Source organism: Zophobas morio, unplaced genomic scaffold (assembly GCF_036711695.1).
Source record: "Zophobas morio isolate AGI-343-1 ecotype UQ-CSIRO unplaced genomic scaffold, CSIRO_AGI_Zmor_V1 ptg000031l, whole genome shotgun sequence".
Lineage (NCBI taxonomy): Eukaryota > Metazoa > Arthropoda > Insecta > Coleoptera > Tenebrionidae > Zophobas > Zophobas morio.
This window is the reverse complement of record NW_026972136.1, coordinates 2,122,574-2,142,811: the sequence shown is the minus strand read 5'-3', so window position 1 is coordinate 2,142,811 and position 20,238 is coordinate 2,122,574. Positions and strand designations below refer to the sequence as shown.

The 20,238-nt window shown below is 30.0% G+C and overlaps 1 protein-coding gene across 1 annotated transcript; it reads left to right on the top strand.

The window, feature by feature from the left end:
- The first annotated feature begins 7,474 nt into the window (after window positions 1-7,474).
- On the top strand, window positions 7,475-8,132 carry LOC135139533 (uncharacterized). Its single transcript, XM_064069808.1, has 3 exons — window positions 7,475-7,606; window positions 7,673-7,795; window positions 7,852-8,132. The coding sequence occupies exons 1-3, from the start codon at window positions 7,534-7,536 to the stop codon at window positions 7,986-7,988; spliced, it is 333 nt and encodes a 110-aa protein (XP_063925878.1). The 5' UTR covers window positions 7,475-7,533; the 3' UTR covers window positions 7,989-8,132.
- The last annotated feature ends 12,106 nt before the right edge of the window (window positions 8,133-20,238 follow it).

Here is a 20,238-nt window from a genome sequence, read left to right as displayed (position 1 = left end):
GTTATCGCAAATTCTAGAATTTTCGTGATATCCACGATTTCGCATTGCTTTTTCTCGATGATCCAGAGAATGTGGTGCATAATTTCATTGTATTTGTAGTTAACGAGAATTCAATCTGCGATTCCGCATTATTTTAAGCAACAAAACATCTGCTGCGAGGGTCGGAGGTCACAAAATTTCCTCGTTATGAAAACATCGTGATATTGATGGATGACCTTTGCGACGATTACGGTACAGCAAACCAGAAACTGTTGTCCTATGTAAATTATTATTAAAATCATAAAATGTAATCAAATATTTATTTATTACGGCCGCTGACACCCACGCTTGTATCCTTTTACGAACAAAACACATTTCTGTGAGGTGTTGTGTGTCGAGGCGGCCAAAACCGTATATAGAAAAATAAACAACGACAAAGGTTTACGATTTTGGCTTTTTAGAAGTGAGTTGTGATATGTAAAAGGAGGAAAAACGTGGGGGGAGTGTCAAGGGGGACTTGATTAGTTAATTTTTGGGGAATTTGTTAAAAAATAGCAATATATTTCAATAAAAATGTATTTGTTATTTTTATTTCAAAGTTTGTAGTAAGTGTAGAGAAGGAAACTTGCGTTTTAGTCTTCTATGGCTTGTAAAACGCTTAAAAACACGAAATGAGTTACTCATCATACGAATTCTTCCCTAGACATTGCTCTGGAAGTAAAAAAGTAACAATTTTTTGACAGGTTTAATCTTTGATAAATTTCCAACAGTTATTATTGTAAGATACCATAAAGCAGTTTGGGTTTAAAAATTGGCTTGCCTAAAAAAATAACGCAAATACTTTCTTTTGTCAAAAATTATTCTTAAAATTGTTCTCTTATTACAGGTGGTGCTAAAAATAAAATTAGTGGGTTGGATTATTAAATCTAAATCTCAAGTATATCTTGGCCAAAAATTGAAAAGAAGCGGCCAAGAAAGCTCAAATCAGAAGAATCTCATCACAATGACAACAGAAAAAGTAGAAATATGACGAAAAATATCAGTATGAAAGAGTGTCTGAGAGTGTCTCCCGCGGATTGATTAAATTTTGATTCTGGATATTTTTTCGCAGAGTGATTATTTTCCGAAATATTTGAAAGTATCCGGTTAAAAAAATCACACTGTATATTCATATTTTTGGCTTTTTCTTGTCGTTTTCTTTTCCATCACAGAATTTTTTTATTTCTATAATTTTTGTCGTATTTTTGCGGCCGTTTTTGTATTACGGTCTTATGTGTTCCTTTTTTTTGGAGCAATTTTTTTTGGTTCTAGTCATGGCTCTTTCTAGTATTGTTTCTGTGTTCCCTTTTGATTTCTGCAATTATTGTTGCTTTTTTGTCGTTTCCTTATCGCATTTTTTGGCGTTTTTTACGAAATATTTTTTAATTTCTTTTGTGTCATTTTCGGGTGTTTTTTACTTTTTTGTCGCTTTTTTTTCGACTCTTCGACGTCTTTCTTTGTCACCTCATTTTTTATTGTTTTTTTTGTAGTATTTTTGGTCTAATTTTGTGTCATATTTGTTTTGTTTTGTTGTTTTTTTGTCACATTTTTGTGGTCTTTTTAGTGTTTTATTTGTCCTTTCTTTTTTACTTCCTTGCTTTATCAGCCTTTTTCTTCACTTTTTTTTCTTTTATTTTTGTCGCTTTTGTGTTCCATAATATTTTGTTGCTTACTTGTGTTTTTGCTGGCTTTTTTGTGATATTTTTTTTATCTTCTTTTGTCGCTTCTTTTACTCATTTTTTGGTGACATTTTCTTTATCACGCTTCTTGTTACATTTTTGTGGTTTTTTTATTTTATCGTGTTTTTCAGTTTTTTGGGCTTTTTTTCAACTTTTTTGTTTTTTTTTTGTCTTTTTTTGCCACCCTTCTTGTCTTTTTTTACTCCACTTGTTTCAGTTTAGCCTTTTTTTTTGTTTTTTTTCTCATTTTTATTCCCATTTTTTGTAGTCTTTATTGGCACTTCTTTATAGTCGTTTACTCCATTTTTTTCATCTTTTTATTGCATTTTTTTTTGTGATTTTTTGCTTCTTATTTTTTGTCGTGTTATGTTTGTCATTTGTGTGGCTTTTTTGAGACAATTTCTTTTAGTGGCATTTTTTGTTCTCTCTGTTTTATTGACTTTTATTGTCTTTTTTGTAACTTTCCTTGTCGCTGTATTTTGTCACATTTTTTGCTTTCTTTTTTGTCGCTTTTTGATCTGATTTTTTTATCGCTTATTTTACCACTTTTTTGGTCTTTTTTTTGCTTTTTTGACATAACTTCTTATAGTAGCATTTCTTCTTTTTTTGTTGCTTTTTATTGTCTTTTTGTAGCTTTCCTTCTCAGTTTTTTTCACTTTTTTGGTCCCTTTTTTTCGTTGATTTTGTGCCTCGTGTTTTGATTTCCCTTTTTGACGCTTTTTTCACTGTCTTGTCTCGGTTTGTTGTCACTTTTTCTTTATTTGTTGCCTTTTGTACTTTTTTTGGTAGCTTTTTTCTCTTCTTTTTTTCTCCTCCTTTGTCGCATTTTTTAGTAGAATTTTTGTTGCCCTTTTTGCCGCTTTTTGGCAAATTTTTTGTTCCTTTTTTGTTTTTTGATAGCATTTTTTGTGGTCTTTTTTGGTATTTCTTTAATCGCTTCTTTTTTATTCCCTTGATTTGAAGGCATTTTTTTCGTCCTTTTATTTTATTGTGTTTTTGTCGTTTTTTTTCAATTTTTGATTCCCATTTTTCAATCGGATTTTTTCTTGATTTCTTGTTTTCAGTCGCCTTTTTTTCGTGTTTATATCGCCCTTTTTGTGGTTTTTCTTGCCAGTCTTACTAACATAGTCTTTTCTTTGTCTTTTTTTTCTCTCTTTCTTTCAGTTGCATTTTTTGTTTCCCTTTTTGCTGCTTTTTGTTTGTTTTTTGTGTAATTGTTTTTATCTAGTTTGTTTTTGTAGTCGTTTTTGTAGCACGTACTTTTTTCATATTTTATTTTAGTCCCTTTTTTTTGCCTTTTTGACATAACTCCGTATAGTAACAATTTTTATCCCTGTTTTGTTACTTTTTATTGTCTGTTTTGTAGTTTTCCTTGTCAGGTTTTTTTCTCTTTTTTGCTCTCCTTTTTTGTTGATTTCTTGCTCGTCCTTTTTTGTTACTACTTTGTAACTTTTTTAAATCTTTTTTGTGTCCCTTTTTTCCTGTTTTGATTTCCCATTTTGACACTTTTTTCACTGTCTTGTCTTGGTTTGTTCTCATTTTTTCTTTATTTGTCGCTTTTAGTACTATTTTTTTTGTTCCTTTTTTGTTTTTTTGATAGCATTTTTTGTGGTCTTTTTTGGCATTTTTTGCTTTTTTGACACAACTTCTTATAGTGGCATTTTTTTAATTCATTTTTTGTTACCTTTCTTTGTCTTTTTTGTAGCTTTTCTTGTCGCTTATTTTCCAAGTTTTTTTTTTCTCTTTTTTTTGGTCTCCTTTTTTCGTTGATTTTTTGGTCGTCCTTTTTGTTACCAAAATAGTAAAAAAGTAGGTAATAAAAAAAGTTACAAAATATAACTTTTTTTTGGTCTTTTTTGTGTCCCTTTTTTCCTTTGCTGATTTCCCTTTTTGACGCCTTTATCACTATCTTGTCTCGGTTTGTTCTAATTTTTTCTTTATTTGTCCTTTTTTACTCTTGTTTTTTTGTAGATTTTTTCTCCTCTTTTTTTCGCCTCTTTTGTCGCATATTTAGCAGTTTTTTTTGTTGCCCTTTTTGGGAAATTTTTTGTTCCTTTTTTGTTTTGTTAATAGCATTTTTGTGGTGATGCTTTGGTGTTCTTTTAATCGATTTTTTTTCCCTTGATTTCAAGACATTTTTTTTTGTCATTTGGTTTTATCATTTATTCACTTATTCACTTCTCACTCACTTACTAACTCACTTACTCACTCACTTACTCACTCGCTTACTTATTCGCTTACTCACTCACTCACTCATTTACTCACTCACTCACTCATTCACTCACTCACTTACTCACTCAATTACTTACTCTTTTCTTTGCCTTTTTTTACTCTCTTTCTTTATGTTGCATTTTTTGTTTCTTTTTTTGCTGCCTTTTGTTTGTTTTTTTTTGTAATTGTTTTTATCTAGTTTGTTGTTTAGTAGTCTTTTTTAATCTATATCTTTTTTCGTAGTTTATTTTAGGCCCTTTTCCCCCTTTTTTCGCAAATTTTGGTTGCCTTTTTTGTTGCTTTTTGATCTGATTTTTTCTATCCGTTATTGTGCCACTTTTTTGGCCTTTTTTGTTTTTATGATAACTTCTTACAGTAGGTTTTTTTATTCCTTTTTTTGTTACCTTTTTTTTGTGTTTTTTGTAACTTTCCTTCCTTATTTTATCAGGTTTTTTTCCTCGTTTTGTCCCTTTATTGGTAGTCTTTTTTGTTACCAAAATAGTAAAAACGTAAGTAGTAAAAAAAAGTTACAAAATATAACTTTTTTTTTGTTTTTTTTGTCTCGCTTTTTTCCTTTTTTAATTTCCCTGTTTGACGCTTTTCTCACTGTCTGATCTCGGTTTGTTCTCATTTTTTTCCTTATTTTTCCCTTTTTTTTTTACTCTTTTTTTTGTAGAGTTTTTCTCCTCTTTTTTTCGCCTCTTTTGTCGCATTTTTAGCAGTTTTTTTGTTGCCCTTTTTGGGAAATTTTTTGTTCCTTTTTGGTTTTTTGATAACATTTTTTGTGGTGGTGCCATGGTGTTTTTTTAATCGTTTTTTTTTTATTTCCTTGATTTGAAGGCATTTTTTTCGTCTTGTAGTTTTACCATTTATTCACTTATTCACTTATTCACTTACTCACTCACTTACTCGCGCACTTACCCACTTACTCTTTTCTTTGTCTTTTTTTACTCTGTTTCTTTCAGTTACATTTTTTTGTTTGTTTTTTTGCTGCCTTTTCTTTGTTTTTTTTTTTGTACAATTATTTTTATCTAGTTTGTTGTTGTCTTATTTAGTATATACTGTTTTCGTACTTAATTTTGTTCCCTTATTCCCCTTTCGCAAATTTTTGTTGCCTTTTTTGTTGTTTTTTCTTCTGATTTGTTTTATCTCTTACTTTGCCACTTTTTTGCTATTTTGAAATATTCTTATAGTGGCATTTTTTACCCTTTTTGGCTTTTTTGTACCTTTCCTTGTCGTTTATTTTGTCAGGTTTTTTTCTGTTTTTGTGACGTTTTTTATCTCTTTTGTCCTTTGATCTCTTGGTCGTCCTTTTTTCGTTACTATTTTGTAACTTTTTTTAGTTTTTGGTCTTTTTTGTGCCCTTTTTTTCTTGTGTTGATTTCCCCTGTTTGTTGCTTTTCGTAGTTTTTTCTCTCATTTTTTCTTTCTTTGTAGTCCTTTTGTTCTCGTTTTTTCTCTTCTTTTTTCACTTTTTTGTTCGCATTTTTTGTAGTTTCTTTTTGTTGGCTTTCTGTCGGTATTTGGAACATTTTTTACTGTTATTTTAACGCATTTTTTGTTTTTTGGTTTTTTTTTGTCTCTTTTCTCATTCTTTTAGTGGAAATTTCTTTCGATCTTTTTTTGGCACATTTTTTTGGAGTCTTTTAGCTTTTTTCAATTTGTTTTTGTCGGATATTTTTGCATTTGCTGTGACGTTTTTTGTCAACTTTTTGAATTTTTACTCCATATATTTTACTTTTGTTGACTTTTTTTTATTGTTTTTTTTTGTCGTTTTCTTATAAGTCTAATAACATTTTTTGTTTTTCTGACATTTTTTTGTGGGTGCCTAATTAAGACTTTTGTTTTAGCGGCAATTTTGATTGTTGTTAAATTTTATAGGCATTTTTAGGAGTAGGTATGGCAAAACGCTAAGAAAAATTTGTCTAATAATCGCCATCAATAATTATAATTTAGTGACGTGAGGTCCAAATTTTGCCTGGTTTATTTAAATTTATAAGATTGATGAGATAACATACTTCTGTACTTGCGGTTTATGAATCAGCCTTAATTTTTTACCCTAGGCATCCATATTTTCTCAAAATAATTCCAAATCGTAGAACCTTTTATACCAATATACCAGGAAGTATCGACCCTGCGAGTTGCTTATTAGAAGTCCTCAAGTTGGATTGTTAATTTATTGATAATTTTGCTCGTTTAACTAAAATAATTATCTAAATAAAAGTTGACAGATAATAATTTTTCCTAATTCAAAAAGTTTTCTACCAGTGACTGAAAATTTCGCTCTTTAAATTACGAATTCTTAAGATCGAAGGTTGAAACTTCAATTTCATTTTATCTCGAAGAGAACCCGTTTTTAACCGACATTAAGAAAACGGATACACAAATTTTTGACAATATGTTTCCCATAAAACAGACGCAGTAATTTTTCTTTGTTTTTTGAACACACATTGCAACGTCCTTATTCACCGGGTGTTGCTCATCCGAAGGAATTGCATCGGAATGCACCTAATTAGCAAGCGCGATAAAGCCGCTTCTCCGCACATAAAACATCAAAATAACACCACAGATTTGCTTATTTCACAGAATCGTGTGATCGATTCGCCGAGATAATTCCTGAAGGTGTACACCTCGAAACACTCCTACAACAAAAAAAAACTCTTTCTCAGACAAAATTTGTCGACGCAGTTTAAAGTAATAACAATATTAAAGCCACCTAATAGCCCTCAACGACAAGCCCGAGATGATTACCTATCCATACATAATAAAAAGCAATGATGTTGCAAAATTATTATATTTGGTTGTCGAAATATCTTTTTTGGAATAACCACAATTATTTTAATGTTGTTCTTCCTTCGATTTTCATTGTCATGAGTGAGTGCACATAGATATAACGATTTCAATCATTTCGTCCACCTGTTGTAACTTCAATAACCCAGAACCAGTCAAATGAAAAAACGCCATTATATCACATCGTAATGAATTTGATGATGAATATTCAGTGTGTGAAAAAATCAATTTAAGCACGGCGGAATAAAAAGGATGCGGATTTCAGGCGCGTTAAATTATTTTCACGAAGAATCTAAAAACACACTATACTTAAAATGTGTGTTATTGATTGCACATTTTTGCTAAACTCCGCGTCCTTGTGCCCGTTCTGTGACTTTAATTCGTAAAAAGCGCCAGACTAATCCGCGACAAACGGAATTAAACTAAAACGAGCGCTTATTTTAATTAAACGGTGAAACCGAAGATGAGACAGGAAAAAGTTCGCCTAAACAGAGCACATCAACTAATTATCTGAGAAATGTGAAGAAAACAGCCGGAACGTTATTCTGGTTAGTTAATGAATTCAGGTACTGGAGCATTTTCGTGAAAACACGCCGGATTACTAGACTATAAAATGTGTGCTGTAATAAACGAACACGAATTTGCTTATCCACGATGGTTTTGTGATGATTTATTTATTTTTGTTTGCTCGTAAACTATACTGATTATCAGTCCCGTAAATAGGTGTCATTATAACATCGTTATCAGTACTGACTAATTCTTTTTTTTTAAACTTTACCTATATAAGCAGCTACTTGGTTTGCAAATTATTTGCGTTTTAGTAGCAAACCGAAAAATGAAGTTGGTTGTGGTGTTTCTGGCTGTAATTTTTGCCTACAATAATGTCTTGAATGTGCAAGGGCAAGGAGGTACGTTTATAATTAAAAATAAATATATAAATAAATAAAATAATGTGATGAAATTTTAAATTTTAGGGACGAGGAAGGTCTGCCATGGACATACGTGTCCAAACACTACCGTTTTGTGCGTCCAGATTTTAAACACCACCTCAGATAATTTACACCTCTTGACAGAAGTCGAGTGTGTGGATTCAAATTGTAAGTAAATAAATATTGATGAATTAGTTTTACTTTAAAAATGTTTTTGTATTCAGTGACAGTGTTGGAAAAATTTAACAGTTCGTCTAATAATAATTTCCCTGTTTTGAGCTTTGAAGGGTTTTCTATTTCTCCGGCCCATGTGGTCCCTACGGTGAGTAATGGAAGCTCTACTACCAATAACCCCGTATAAATAATATTTTCAATTGTTTTAATGAATAATTAAATATTGTTAAATGGCTGCTGATTTATTACCTTAACGTATTATATAATTTTTGTATGGATTTTATTATTTATAATGTGATGCATACGTTGTAAAATAAAATTATTTAAATTAGTTTATATTGTTTTATTTAATATTTGCACCCCTTAAAATTGTTTCAGAAGTAATTACTACAAACCGACTGAATTATTTAACGAAAATTTTCAATGAAGACTCAAAGTACAACTAAAAACCAGAGGATTAGAAAATTTGTATAATTATAGGATTATATAAAGGAGAATAACAGGTAGTACCATAAGTCAGATAATTTAGCCCAATTTTTATTGATTTACTAAAAAAGTATTCTTTTAAAAACAAGTACAAGTATTTTTCCAGGACTGGAAAATCATTCATTAAAAACATACAGAAAAATTCATGTATAATGTTCGATTACACTTTTTTGGCGTTTTTTCGTTTTGTCGTAATTTTTTGTACCTTTTTTACTTCCTTTGTAATCTGATTTTTGCCACATTTTTTGTGCTCTTTTGGCATAATTTCTTTTAGTCGCATTTTTGTTTCGACTTTTTTTGTTGGATTTTGTTGTCTTTTCTTACAGCTTTTTCTGGTGCTTTTTTTGTCTCGTTTCTGGTTCTCTTTTCTTTATCGGTTTTGATCTCCTTTTTTTTTGTTACGTTTCACTGTCTTTATCCGTTTTTTTTTCGTAATTTTCTTTTCACTTTTTTCTTGTTGGTTTGTAATCAGATTTTCTTGTTCCTTATTTTTGTCACGTTTCTTGTTCTTTTTTCGCTGATTTCCTGGTTGCCATTTTTGTTAAGTTTTTGTCACTTTTTTGTTGTCTTTTAGTGGTTCTTCTTGTGCCTGTTTCCTCCTGTTTGGATTTTCCATTTTTTGATGTTTTTTCATTGCCTTGTTTCAGTTTGTTCTCACTTCTTCTTTATTTGTTGTCCTTTGTTTTCCTTTTTTTTTCGTCTTTTTTGGTGCATTTTAAAATATATTATTTTTTATTTCCTTGTGTAAGAGACATTTTTATCATCTTTTTGTTTTCCGCGTTTCTGTCATCTTTTTTGTCAGATTTTTGTGGCTTTTGTTTTCTTTTTTGTTTTTCTATTCCCATTTACTTAATCGCATTTTTTTGCTTCTTGTTTTTTTGACGCCGTTTTTGTAGCTTCTTTTTTTTCATGTCTATATTGCCTTTTTTGTTACTTTTTAATACATATATTTTTTTGCTACCAGAAAAAAAACATAGAGGAAAATTCATCTATAATAGGAAACTTAAAACATGTTTAAAATGGAATAAAAAAAATCATCACAATTTTTGAATTTTCATTTTTTTTTTAATGAAGGTAGTTTCATTTTCGCAACAAGAAACTGTATGTTTCAGCTGATGTCATTTTTTGTTACCTTTTTGAAGTTCTGATTTGTTTATCTCTTATTTTCTGTTCCTTATTTTTGTCACATTTTTTTTACCTTTTTTCGTTGCTCTTTTGGCATAATTTCTTTTACTGGCACCTTTTTTTGGACATTTTTTTGTTGCATTTTAGTGTCTTTTTGTGTAGCTTTCAAAGTCGCTTTTTTGACAGGTTTCTTGTTCTCCTTTTTATCTCTTTTTTGATCTCCTTTTTGTTCTCTTTTTTTTTTATTTGATTTCTTGGTCGTTTTTTGTTGCCTTTTAATCTTTTATAGTGGCACTTTTGCTCGACCTATTTTGTTGGCTTTTATTCTATAGCTTCCCCTATCGCCTTTTTTTGTAATGCTTCTTGTTCTCCTTTTTGTCGCTTTTTTGATCTCCTTTTTGCTCCTCTTTTTTCGTAGATTTCCTGATCGATTTTTTGTTTCATTTTTGTCAATTTTTTGTTGCCTTTTAGTGGTTCTTCTTATCCCCCTTTTTTTCTGTTTGGTTTTCACTTTGTTCTCACTTCTTTTTTATTTATTGTCTTCTGTTCTCTTTTTTTGGTGGCTTTTTCTCTTTTTTCTTTTCGTTTTTTTTGCGCTTGTTGTGGTCTTTTTTGGTGTTTTTTTTAAATATACTCTTTTTTATTTCCTTGTTTAAGAGGCATTTTTATCGTCTTTTTCTTTTGTGTGGTTTCCTTTTTTATTTTTTAATTATTCCCATTTATTTAGTCGCATTTTTTTGCTTCTTTTTTTGCCACCTTTTTGTAGATTCTTTTTTTTTTCATGTGTATATTGCCCTTTTTGTTACTTTTTAATATAATTTTTTTTGATCATCACAATCCACACAGGGTAGGTGGGTGGGATTTCCATTTTTCATTTTTTTTTCTTAATAAAGGTAGTTTCATGTTCGCAACAAGGAACTGTATTGAAAGTTTACCTTTTTCAGATGATTATTATTTATTATTGTAATTCGATGATATTATAACATATAAGGAACTTAAATTATAAGTTAACGATGAGAGGAATAAATAATTAAAACAAAAGTATAAGAGGAGAAGGAACAAAAATGAAAACAAAGTAGTGAAAGGACGTGAAAGCTCAGGCAAAAAGAATGAAAAACAATAAAATAAATGAAAAGATTGGTAAAAAGTATGAACAATATTCAAACAAGACAGCACTAAAAGTAAAGAAAACTTGGGGAATAATTTTTTTATTACGTTTTTCTTAGTTTCTTTTTCGCAATTTTTTTCTAACCTTTTCGTTTTTGCTTTCTAATCTGATTTTTTTACACTTATTTTTTGTTTCTTATTTTTGTCACACTCTTTTGCCTCCTTTCCAGTTGTTTTTTGGCACTTTTCTTATTCTCTTTTTGATCTTTTTTTTGTTCCGTTTTTTTTCGTTGGTTTCCTAGTCGCATTTTTTGTTACGTTTTTGCCACTTTTTTGTTGCCTTTTGGTGGTTGTTTTTGTGTCTCTTTTGTCTATTGGGATTTCCCCATTTTTGGTACTTTTTTGTCGTTTTTTTAACTCCCTTTTTTCGTTTTTCGTAATTGTTTACTAACATTTTTGATCATTTTTAACCTGATTTTTTTGCCCCTTATTTTTTTGTTCTCTTATTTTTGTCACATTTTTATATAACCTTTTTTCGTTGTTCTTTTGGCATAATTTTTATTGGGTGTTACTGTCTTTTTTGTAGCTTTCCCTGTCGCTTTTATGTCACCTGTCTTGTTCTCTCTTTTGTAGTTTTTGATCTTCTGTTTGTTTATTTTTTCTTTGATTCATTAATCGCCTTTTTTGTTGTTTTACTGTTTTTTTTTCGTTTTTTACGTTATTATTTGTTATCTTTTTGCTGTTCTGATTTGTTTGTCCCTTATTTTTGTCACATTTGTTTACCTTTTTTCGTTGTTCTTTTGACAAAATGTCTTTTACTGGCACCTTTTCTTGGACATTTTTTGTTGGATTTTAGTGTCTTCTTTTGTAACTTTCCCTATCGCTTTTTTTGGCACGTTTCTGGTTCTCATTTGGTCACTTCTTCAATCTCCTTTTTGTTCCCTTTTTTGTTGATTTCCTGGTCGCCTGTTTTGTGACGTTTTTCTCATTTTTTTGTTGCCTTTTAGTGATTCTCCTTGTGCCACTTTTTTCCTGTTTGAATTTCCCATTTTTGACGCTTTTTCATTACTTTATTTCAATTTGTTCTCACTTCTTCTTTATTTGTCGTCTTTTCTTCTCGTTTTTGGCAGCTTTTTTCTCTTTTTTTTTCGTCCTTATTTGTTGTCTTATTTTTGTCACATTTTTTGTGAGTTTTTTCGTTGCTCTTTTGGAATAATATCTTTTAGTGGCATTTTTGCTCGACCTTTTTTTGGGTTTTATTCTCCTTTTTTGTAGCTTTTCCTATCGCTTTTTTTGTCACCTTTCTTGTTCTCCTTTTTATCTCTTTTTTGATCTCCTTTTCGTTTTCTTTTTTTTCTTTGATTTCTTGGTCGCTTTTTTGTTACGTTTTACTGCCTTTTTTCGTTTTTTTTTGTAATTTTTTTTTTGTTATATTTTTGTTGCTTTTTAATCTGTTTTTTTTGTCCTTTATTTTTTGTTCCTCATTTTTGTCACCATTTTTGGTGACATTTTTTTCGTTGCTTTTTTGGCATAATTTCTTTTAGTGGCACTTTTTTGTTAGATTTCATTCTGTAGCTTCCGCTATCGCCTTTTTTTGTCATGTTTCGTGATCTCTTTTTTGTCGTTTTTTGATCTCCTTTTGGTTCCCCCTTTTTCGTCGATTTCCTGATCGACTTTTTGTTTCGTTTTTGTCACTTTTTCGTTACCTTTTAGTGGTTCTTCTTATCCCCCTTTTTTCCTGTTTGGTTTTCACCTTGGTCTCACTTCTTTTTTATTTGTTGTCTTTTGTTCTCTTTTTTGGTAGCTTTTTTCTCTTCCTTTTTCTTTCGTTTTTTTTGCATTTGTCGTGGTCTTTTTTTGGTACTTTTTTTAAAAATATTCTTTTTTATTTCCTTGTTTAAGAGGTAATTTTATCGTATTTTTGTTTTGTGTGTCTCTGTCACCTTTTTTGTAACATTTTTGTGGCTTTTGTCTCTTTTTTATTTTTTTTATTCCCATTTATTTAGTCGTCTTTTTTTGCTTTTTTTTTTCATGTCTATATTGCCTTTTTTGTTACTGTTTAATATATTTTTTTTGCTATCAGAACTGGAAAATCATTCATAAAAAACATACAGAAAAATTCATTTATAATACAACCGATATTTATACAATAAGAAACTTAAAACATGTTTAAAATGGTAATTTTTTATAGTGGAGTATGGATTTTGCAATTATGCTCCGCCCCTCGGTCTGACAACGAATGAAAATTTTATCACAATTGAGATTGGGGCGGGTATAGGTGGAGCTTAATCTTTGCCTTTCTTTATACCTACTTAATACATAAAGTTGCCTTTGAGCAACACGACGACTGAAGTATATCTTTCTCTTGGTAATTTTTTGGAGACAAATAAGGATTTTGCAGTTAGGCTCTACCCTCACGGGTTACGACGAATAAAAAAAAATCATCATAATCGAGATAGGGCGGGTGGGTGGGGTTTCCATTTTCATTTTTTTTTCTTAATAAATGTAGTTTCATTTTCGCAACAAGAGACTGCACTGAGAGTTTACCTTTTTCAGCTGATTATTATTAATTATTGTAATTCGATTATATTATAGCAAATAATGAACTTAAATTATAAGTTAACGATGCGAGAATAAGAACAAATGCAGAATAATAATAATATGTAATGATGTACGGACCAACACTTAGTCCTAATGAAACTCAAAATAAAAATAGAACATAATTAAATCAAAAGTAGAAGAGGAGAAGGAACGAAGATGAAAACAAAGTAGTGAAAGGACGTAAAACCTCAGACAAAAAGAATGAAGAACAATAAAAAAAATAGAAAGATTGGTAAGAAGTATGAACAATATTCAAACAAGAAAACTTGGGGAATAATACTGTTGGATTAAATAAGCAACAAACCGAACAGAAGAACGAGCGAAGAAAAGAAAAAATCGAGATAAAGTGGAGACCTATTTAAGAAACAGATATAAATCTGCTTTACGTATAAAAAAATAATGTAGAAAAGTTAAGGGCAAGTCAGACAGGAAAATTAGAAGATTTGTTGTTGCATTTTTGTGGGTGTTTTTTTGTCTTTCTTATCTTGTCTGTACTGCAGTATTTTTTTCTTCGGTTTTCGTGTTTTTCTTACCTTTTCTAATCCTATTTTTTGTGGGATTTTTGGTGCTTTTTGTCGTTTTCTAACTTCGTTTTTTCGTTTTTTCGTCATTTTTTGCTACATTTAACTTTTTAATCTAGTTTCTTGATCCCTTATTTTTTTGTTGTCTTATTTTTGTTACATTTTATGTGCGCTTTTTTCGTTGCTCTTTTGGCATAATTTCTTTATTTTTTTACAATTTTTGGTACTCTTTTACCGGTTTTTTAACTCCCTTTTGTGGTTTTCTTGTCATTTTGTGTTCCTTTTTATTCCGATTTTTTTTAGTTGTCTTATTTTTGTCACATTTTTTGTGACCTTTTTTTCGTTGCTGTTTTTTCATAATTTCTTTTAGTGGCATTTTTGTTCGACCTTTTTTTGTTGGGTTTTATTGTCTTTTTTGCAGTTTTCTCTGTCGATTTTTTTGTTCTCTTTTTGTAGCTTTTTTGATGTTATTTTTTGTTTTTTCTTTTCGTCGATTTCTTGGTCGTCTTTTTTGGTTACATTTTACTTCCTTTTTTCGTTTTTTCTGTACTTTTTTGTTACCTTTTTGTCGTTGCTTTTTTAATCTGATTTTTTGTCCTTTATTTTTGTGACACTTTTTGTGACCTTTTTTTCGTTGCTCTTTTGGCATAATTCCTTTTAGTGGCACTTTTGTTTGACCTTTTTTTTGTTGAATTGTATTATCTTTTTTTATAGCTTCTCCTATCATTTTTTATCACGTTTCTTCTTCTCTTTTTTGGTCCCCTTTTTCTTTCTTTATTCGTTGATTTTCTGCCCGCTTTTTTTGTTAGATTTTTATCACTTTTTTGTTGCCTTTTAGTGGTGTTTCTTGAGCCCTTTTTTTCCTGTTTGGATTTTCCATTTTTTGACGATTTTTTCATAGCGTTGTTTCAGTTTGTTCTCATTTCTTTTTTATTTGTCGTCCTTTGTTTTCCTTTTCTGGTAGATTTTTTCTTTTCCTTTTTTTCGTCTTTTTTGTTGCATTTGTTGTGGTCTTTTTTGGTGCTTTTTCAAATATCGTCTTTTATATTCCCTGGATCTAGAGGCATTTTTATCCTCTTTTTGTTTTGTGCATTTTTGTGATCATTTTTGTAAATTTTTTAAAAGACTTTTGTCTCCTTTTTTGTTTTTTATTTCCATTTAATTAACTGCATTTTCTTGCTTCTTGTTCGCCGTTTTTCCAGTCTTTGTTGCCTTTTTGTCCCTTCTTTTTTTTGAATTTATATTGCTTTTTTGTTGCTTTTGAATATTTTTTTTTGCTACTATTTTTCCGAAACTGGAAAATCATTCATTAAAAATGTAAAGGATGAAAAACATAAAAAAAAAAATTTAAATAAAGAAAATTCTCATGTTTTTACTGGAGCATTTTTTCCGTTCTTCGTTTTTCGTGTTTTATCATCCTTTGTGTGGCCTTTTCTTGTTTGTTTGTTGTTATTTCTTTTAATCCAATTTTTTGTAGACTTTTTGGTAGTTTTTGTCGTTTTTTAACTCCTTTTTTTTCGTTTTTTCGTCATTTTTTACTTCCTTTTTTGTTCCCTTTTAATCTAAGTTTTTTGTTGTTTTATTTTTGTCCCATTTTTGTTCGACTTTTTTGTTGGGTTTGGGTTTTGTGTAGCTTTCGCTGGCAGTTTTTTGTCAGGTTTCTTGTTTTCTTTTTTATCGCTTTTTTTCTATTTTTTTTGTTTTATATTAAGTTTTTGTGATCTTTTTTCATTGCTCTTTTGGTATAATTTCTTTTAGTCGACTTTTTTGGATTTTATTGTCTTTGCTTACAGCCTTCCCCTTCGCTTTTTTTTGGTCGCTTCGTTGATCACTTTTTGAGTTGATTTCCTAGTCGCCTTTTTTGTTAAGTTTTTCTCACTTTTTTGTTGTCTTTTAGTGTTTCTTCTTGTGCCCCTTTTTTCCTGTTTGAATTTCCCATTTTTGACGCTTTTTTCATTGCCTTGTTTCACTTTGTTCTCACTTCTTTTTTATTTGTTGTCTTTTGTTCTCTTTTTTGGTAGCTTTTTTCTTTCCCTTTTTTTTCGTCATTTTTGTGGCATTTGTTGTGGTCTTTCTTGGTGCTTTTTTTTCAATATCTTATTTTATATTCCTTTGATTTAGAGGCATTTTTGTCGTCATTTTGTTTTGTGCGTTTTTGTGATCTTTTTTGTAAAATTTTTGTGAATTTTGTGTCCTTTTTTTGTTTTTTTATTTCCATTTATTTAATTGCATTTTCTTATTTCTTGTTTTTTAATCGCCGATTTTCCATTCTTTATTGCCTTTCTGTCCCTTCTTGTTTTCGAATTTATATTGCTTTTTTGTTGCTTTTGAATATTTTTTTGCTACTATTTATTCAAAACTGTAAAATCATTCATTAAAAATGTAAAGAATGAAAAACAATAAAAAAATTATGAAAATAAAAAAAAATCGGATGTTTTTACTGGAGAATTTTTTTCGTTCTTCGTTTTTCGTGTTTTATCATCCTTTGTGTGGCCATTTCTTGTTTGTTTTTTGTTATCTCGTTAATCCCATTTTTTGTAGCCTTTTTGGTACTTTTTTGTCGTTTTTTAACTCCTTTTTTCCGTTGTTCGTCATTTTTTACTACCTTTTTTGTCCCTTTTTAATTTAATTTTTTTTTGTCTTATTTTTGTCCCATTTTTGTTTGTCTTTTTTGTTGGGTTTGGGTTTTGTGTAGCTTTCACTGCCACTTTTTTGTCAGTTTTCTTGTTTTCTTTTTTATCGCTTTTTCTCGATTTTTTTAGTTTTATTTTTTCGTTGATTTCTTGGTAGCGTTTTACTGCCCTTTTTGTTTTTTTTTTCATAAGTTTTTGTAATCTTTTTTTGGTTTTTCTTTTAATATACTTAATTTCTTTTAGTGACCCTTTGGTCGACTTTTTTTTTTATTTTATTGTCTTTCTTTTCCCCGTCGTTTTTTTTGCTCGCTTCTTTGATCACCTTTTTGTTCGCTTTTTGTGTTGATTTCCTATTCGTCTTTTTTGTTAAGTTTTTCTCACTTTTTTGTTGTCTTTTAGTGTTTCTTCTGGTGCCCCTTTTGTCCTGGTTGAATTTAAAATTTTTGACGCTTTTTTCATTGCCTTGTTTCATTTTGTTCTCACTTTTTTTTTATTTGTTGTCTTTTGTTCTTGGTAGCTTTTTTCTCTCCCTTTTTTCGTCTTTTTTGTAGCATTTGTCGTGGTCTCTTTTGGTGCTTTTTTAAATATCGTCTTTTATATTCCCTTATTTAGAAGCATTTTTTGTGCGTTTTTGTCATCTTTTTTGTAAAATGTTTGTGAATTTTGTCCCCTTGTTTTTTATTCCAATTTATTTAATTGCATATTTTTGCTTCTTGTTTTAAATTGCCTTTTTTCAGTCCTTTTTGCTTTTTTTGTTTCTTCTTTTTTCGTATTTATATTGCCTTTTTGTTGCTTTTTAATATATTTTTTTTGCTGATATTTTTCAAAACTTGAAAATCATTCATTAAAAATATACAGAAACATCCCTGCATAATACGACCAATAAAACTACACCCAAAATTTACCCATTTTCAGCTGATTATTATTGTAAATCGATGATATTATAACAAATAATCAACTTAAATCATAAATTAACGATGCGAGGATAAAAAGAAATGTAGAATGATAGAACATAATTAAATCAAAAATAGAAAAGAAGGAACGAAAATAAAAACAAAGTAGTGAGAAGGACGTAGAAGCTCAAACAAAAAGAATGAAAAACAATTAAAAAAATTGTGAAAATAAAAAAAATTCTGCAGCATTTTTTCCGTTCTTCGTTTTTCGTGTTCTCTCGTCCTTTTTGTGGCCTTTTCTTGTTTGCTTCTTTTGTTATCCCATTTTTTGTAACTTTTTGGTACTTTCCTGTCGTCTTTTAATTCCTTTTTCCGTTTTTTCGTCATTTTTTGCTACATTTTTTTGTTCCCTTGTAATCTGATTTTAACCTTGTTTTATTTTTCTCACATTTTTTGTGACTTTTGCTCTTTTGGAATAATTTCTTTCAGTGGTATTTTTGTTGGACCTTTTTTGTTGGGTTTTATTGTCCTCTTTTGTAGCTTTCCCTATCGCTTTTTTTGTCATGTTTGTTGTTCTCTTTTTTTATCGCTTTTTTGATTTTTTTCTTTGATTTCTTGGTCGCCTTTTTTTTGTTACGTTTAATTGCCTTTTTTGTTTTTTTTTTTCGTAATTTTTTGTATTTTAGGCGTTTTTGTCACATTTTAGTGGCTTTTTTTATTCCCATTTATTTAATGCATTTTTTTTCTTCTTGTTTTTTATTGCTCTTTTTCCAGTCATTTTTGGTGCCTTTTTTATCGCTTCTTGTTTTTCGTGTTTATATTGCATTTTTTTTTGTTCAGAATGATAGAACATAATTATTAATAGCATAATTTATATCATTAACAAAAAATGTGAATAAAATAAGTCCTAGACGTCAGCCCTGTAACCATCCGGAGGTCAAGTAGACAGTTACAATCTGACCACTGTTGCAGGTGACGTTATTTAAACTCGTGCATTTAGGCAACGAATATTTTAATCGTCACGAATACTGAAAGTTAACAGTTCCAGTGTAAAGTGCTTCGAACTGTCCCCAGATGTTTATTTTTCAGAATGGCGCATTTATAACGGACTAAAGTAAATCAGAATTAAAAAAATCTTGACTGTATAAAATTTATTTTCCCTCTTTATCTTTGTGTTTTGAAGTCACACAAACAATTCGTACGAATTTAAACAGCTCCATCGCAATTTATTAGCGTTGGTTCTAGAAATAATAACTTTATCAAAAGCCGCCCGATAAAAGCGTCATTTGTACGCAACACTCATCCGTCTTTGTCTTTAAATTGATAACCGAACCGCCAACACAAAAAACCACAATTAACAGTAATTTGCAACTAATTAGCAAACACACGAGAAAATCGCCGATCCGCGGAATTCATTTTTTAACGTCACTCCGAAATTGTTTAATATTTACGCTACGTTTGAAATATTAGTCCAGTCCGATGGTTTTTATCGTATTTTTTAAGAAAATAACCGACAACTTTGATTTATAAATTGTCGTCTTTTGTGCAATAAATAACGATAACAGTAAATTACGGCCGCGAAAAAATGTGTTTTATTATTTATCACCTTGGGCCATCTTTAGGCGGCGGTTATTCAACAAAATGTGAATAAAAAAATCGCCAGTGCGTTTTTAGTTCGCTCAAAAATATTTTAATGACGTTTTTAAACGTTTTTGATGTTTTTGAAGTATTTCAAACACGCCGGCTAATTCCGGGTGTTGTATTTTTATCAAGTGACTTAATTTTTATCGTTTTTTTTTAACGTGTGGATTTATTGAGTGTGTAAATACGTTAATACTAATTTAATTGTAGAAAGAAATGGAAATTGTGTTGCTGTAAATCATGCTATAATTTTAATGAATTCACCGGTCACTATCTGGTGATCTGCCGTACCTAAACACGTCGGTAAACAATGTGATGAGTAGAGAGCGGATTTGTAGGTTTAATGCTTTTTGTGAAAAATGTAAGCACTTCAAAACTTTTTTATATCTGTAACTATGATACAATTTGGAATCATTTGACACATTTTTTTTATGCCTATTTGCTTTTGTTCAATTTTATGCATATTAAAACTTATATGCTTATTTAATGCTTTTTTCGACGAATATGAGTTTTAATGCATATTTTGTTCAAATACCGGCATTTTCGGGATGACAAATACTTGTTAGTTAGCCGTATCGTATCGTATGCATTTTACCTGGACTTGACCATTGAAGTACACTTACTCAAGACCGTTTCTGTGAATAGGTTCCGGTCGTTTGGGTAATAAAATTTTATTACAGGATTGGAAAAATACTCCATAGATTTTAGGCTTTAAATCCTTACTTCCGTTGATAATGAATTAAAGCTTTTAACCAGATGTTCTTTTTCGGCATTTTGCGGCAAGTCTTTTGAAGATTTTCTAGAAAAAAGGATTATTGTACCCAACTATCTACCTTAAAATTTTTCTAATGGAAACTTTTAAGTAAATGAACCGTTTATTTCACAACCATCAGTCTATCGCATCTGTCGTAGTAGAGTGTTATACGTGGTTCTCCCTTGTTACATGTTGAGTTCTTTTTGGTAATATTACTAATATTTTAAAAGAATGCCGAAAGTAAAATCGACGCCGGATGAGTGGATAAGGGTTTTCCAGAATTAAAATTAGAAAACAACAAAACATTCTGCAGAGCTTGTGTGAAAACCGTAAGCCCACTAATTTTTTTTTTATCTATTTTCCTTTGTTAATCCTGTATATGTACGTTGATTTAGATTAAAAGTGATAAAAAACATAACGTGACGCAACATGTCAGAACGACTCTTCATGTAGAAAGGAAGAAAATGTTTGAAGTTTCTAAAATTAAACAGCAGACCATACATGAATCTGTTGCATCTACTTCCACAAAAGATGAGCAGTTTCAGTTTAATTTCGATTTATGTAAAATGGTGATCCAGTCCAATTTACCTTTAAAAAAATTGGAGAAAGGCTCTCTTCAAGAATTCCTTGAAGAACACTGCAACGGACATATTCCGGTTGAAAGTACTCTCCGAAA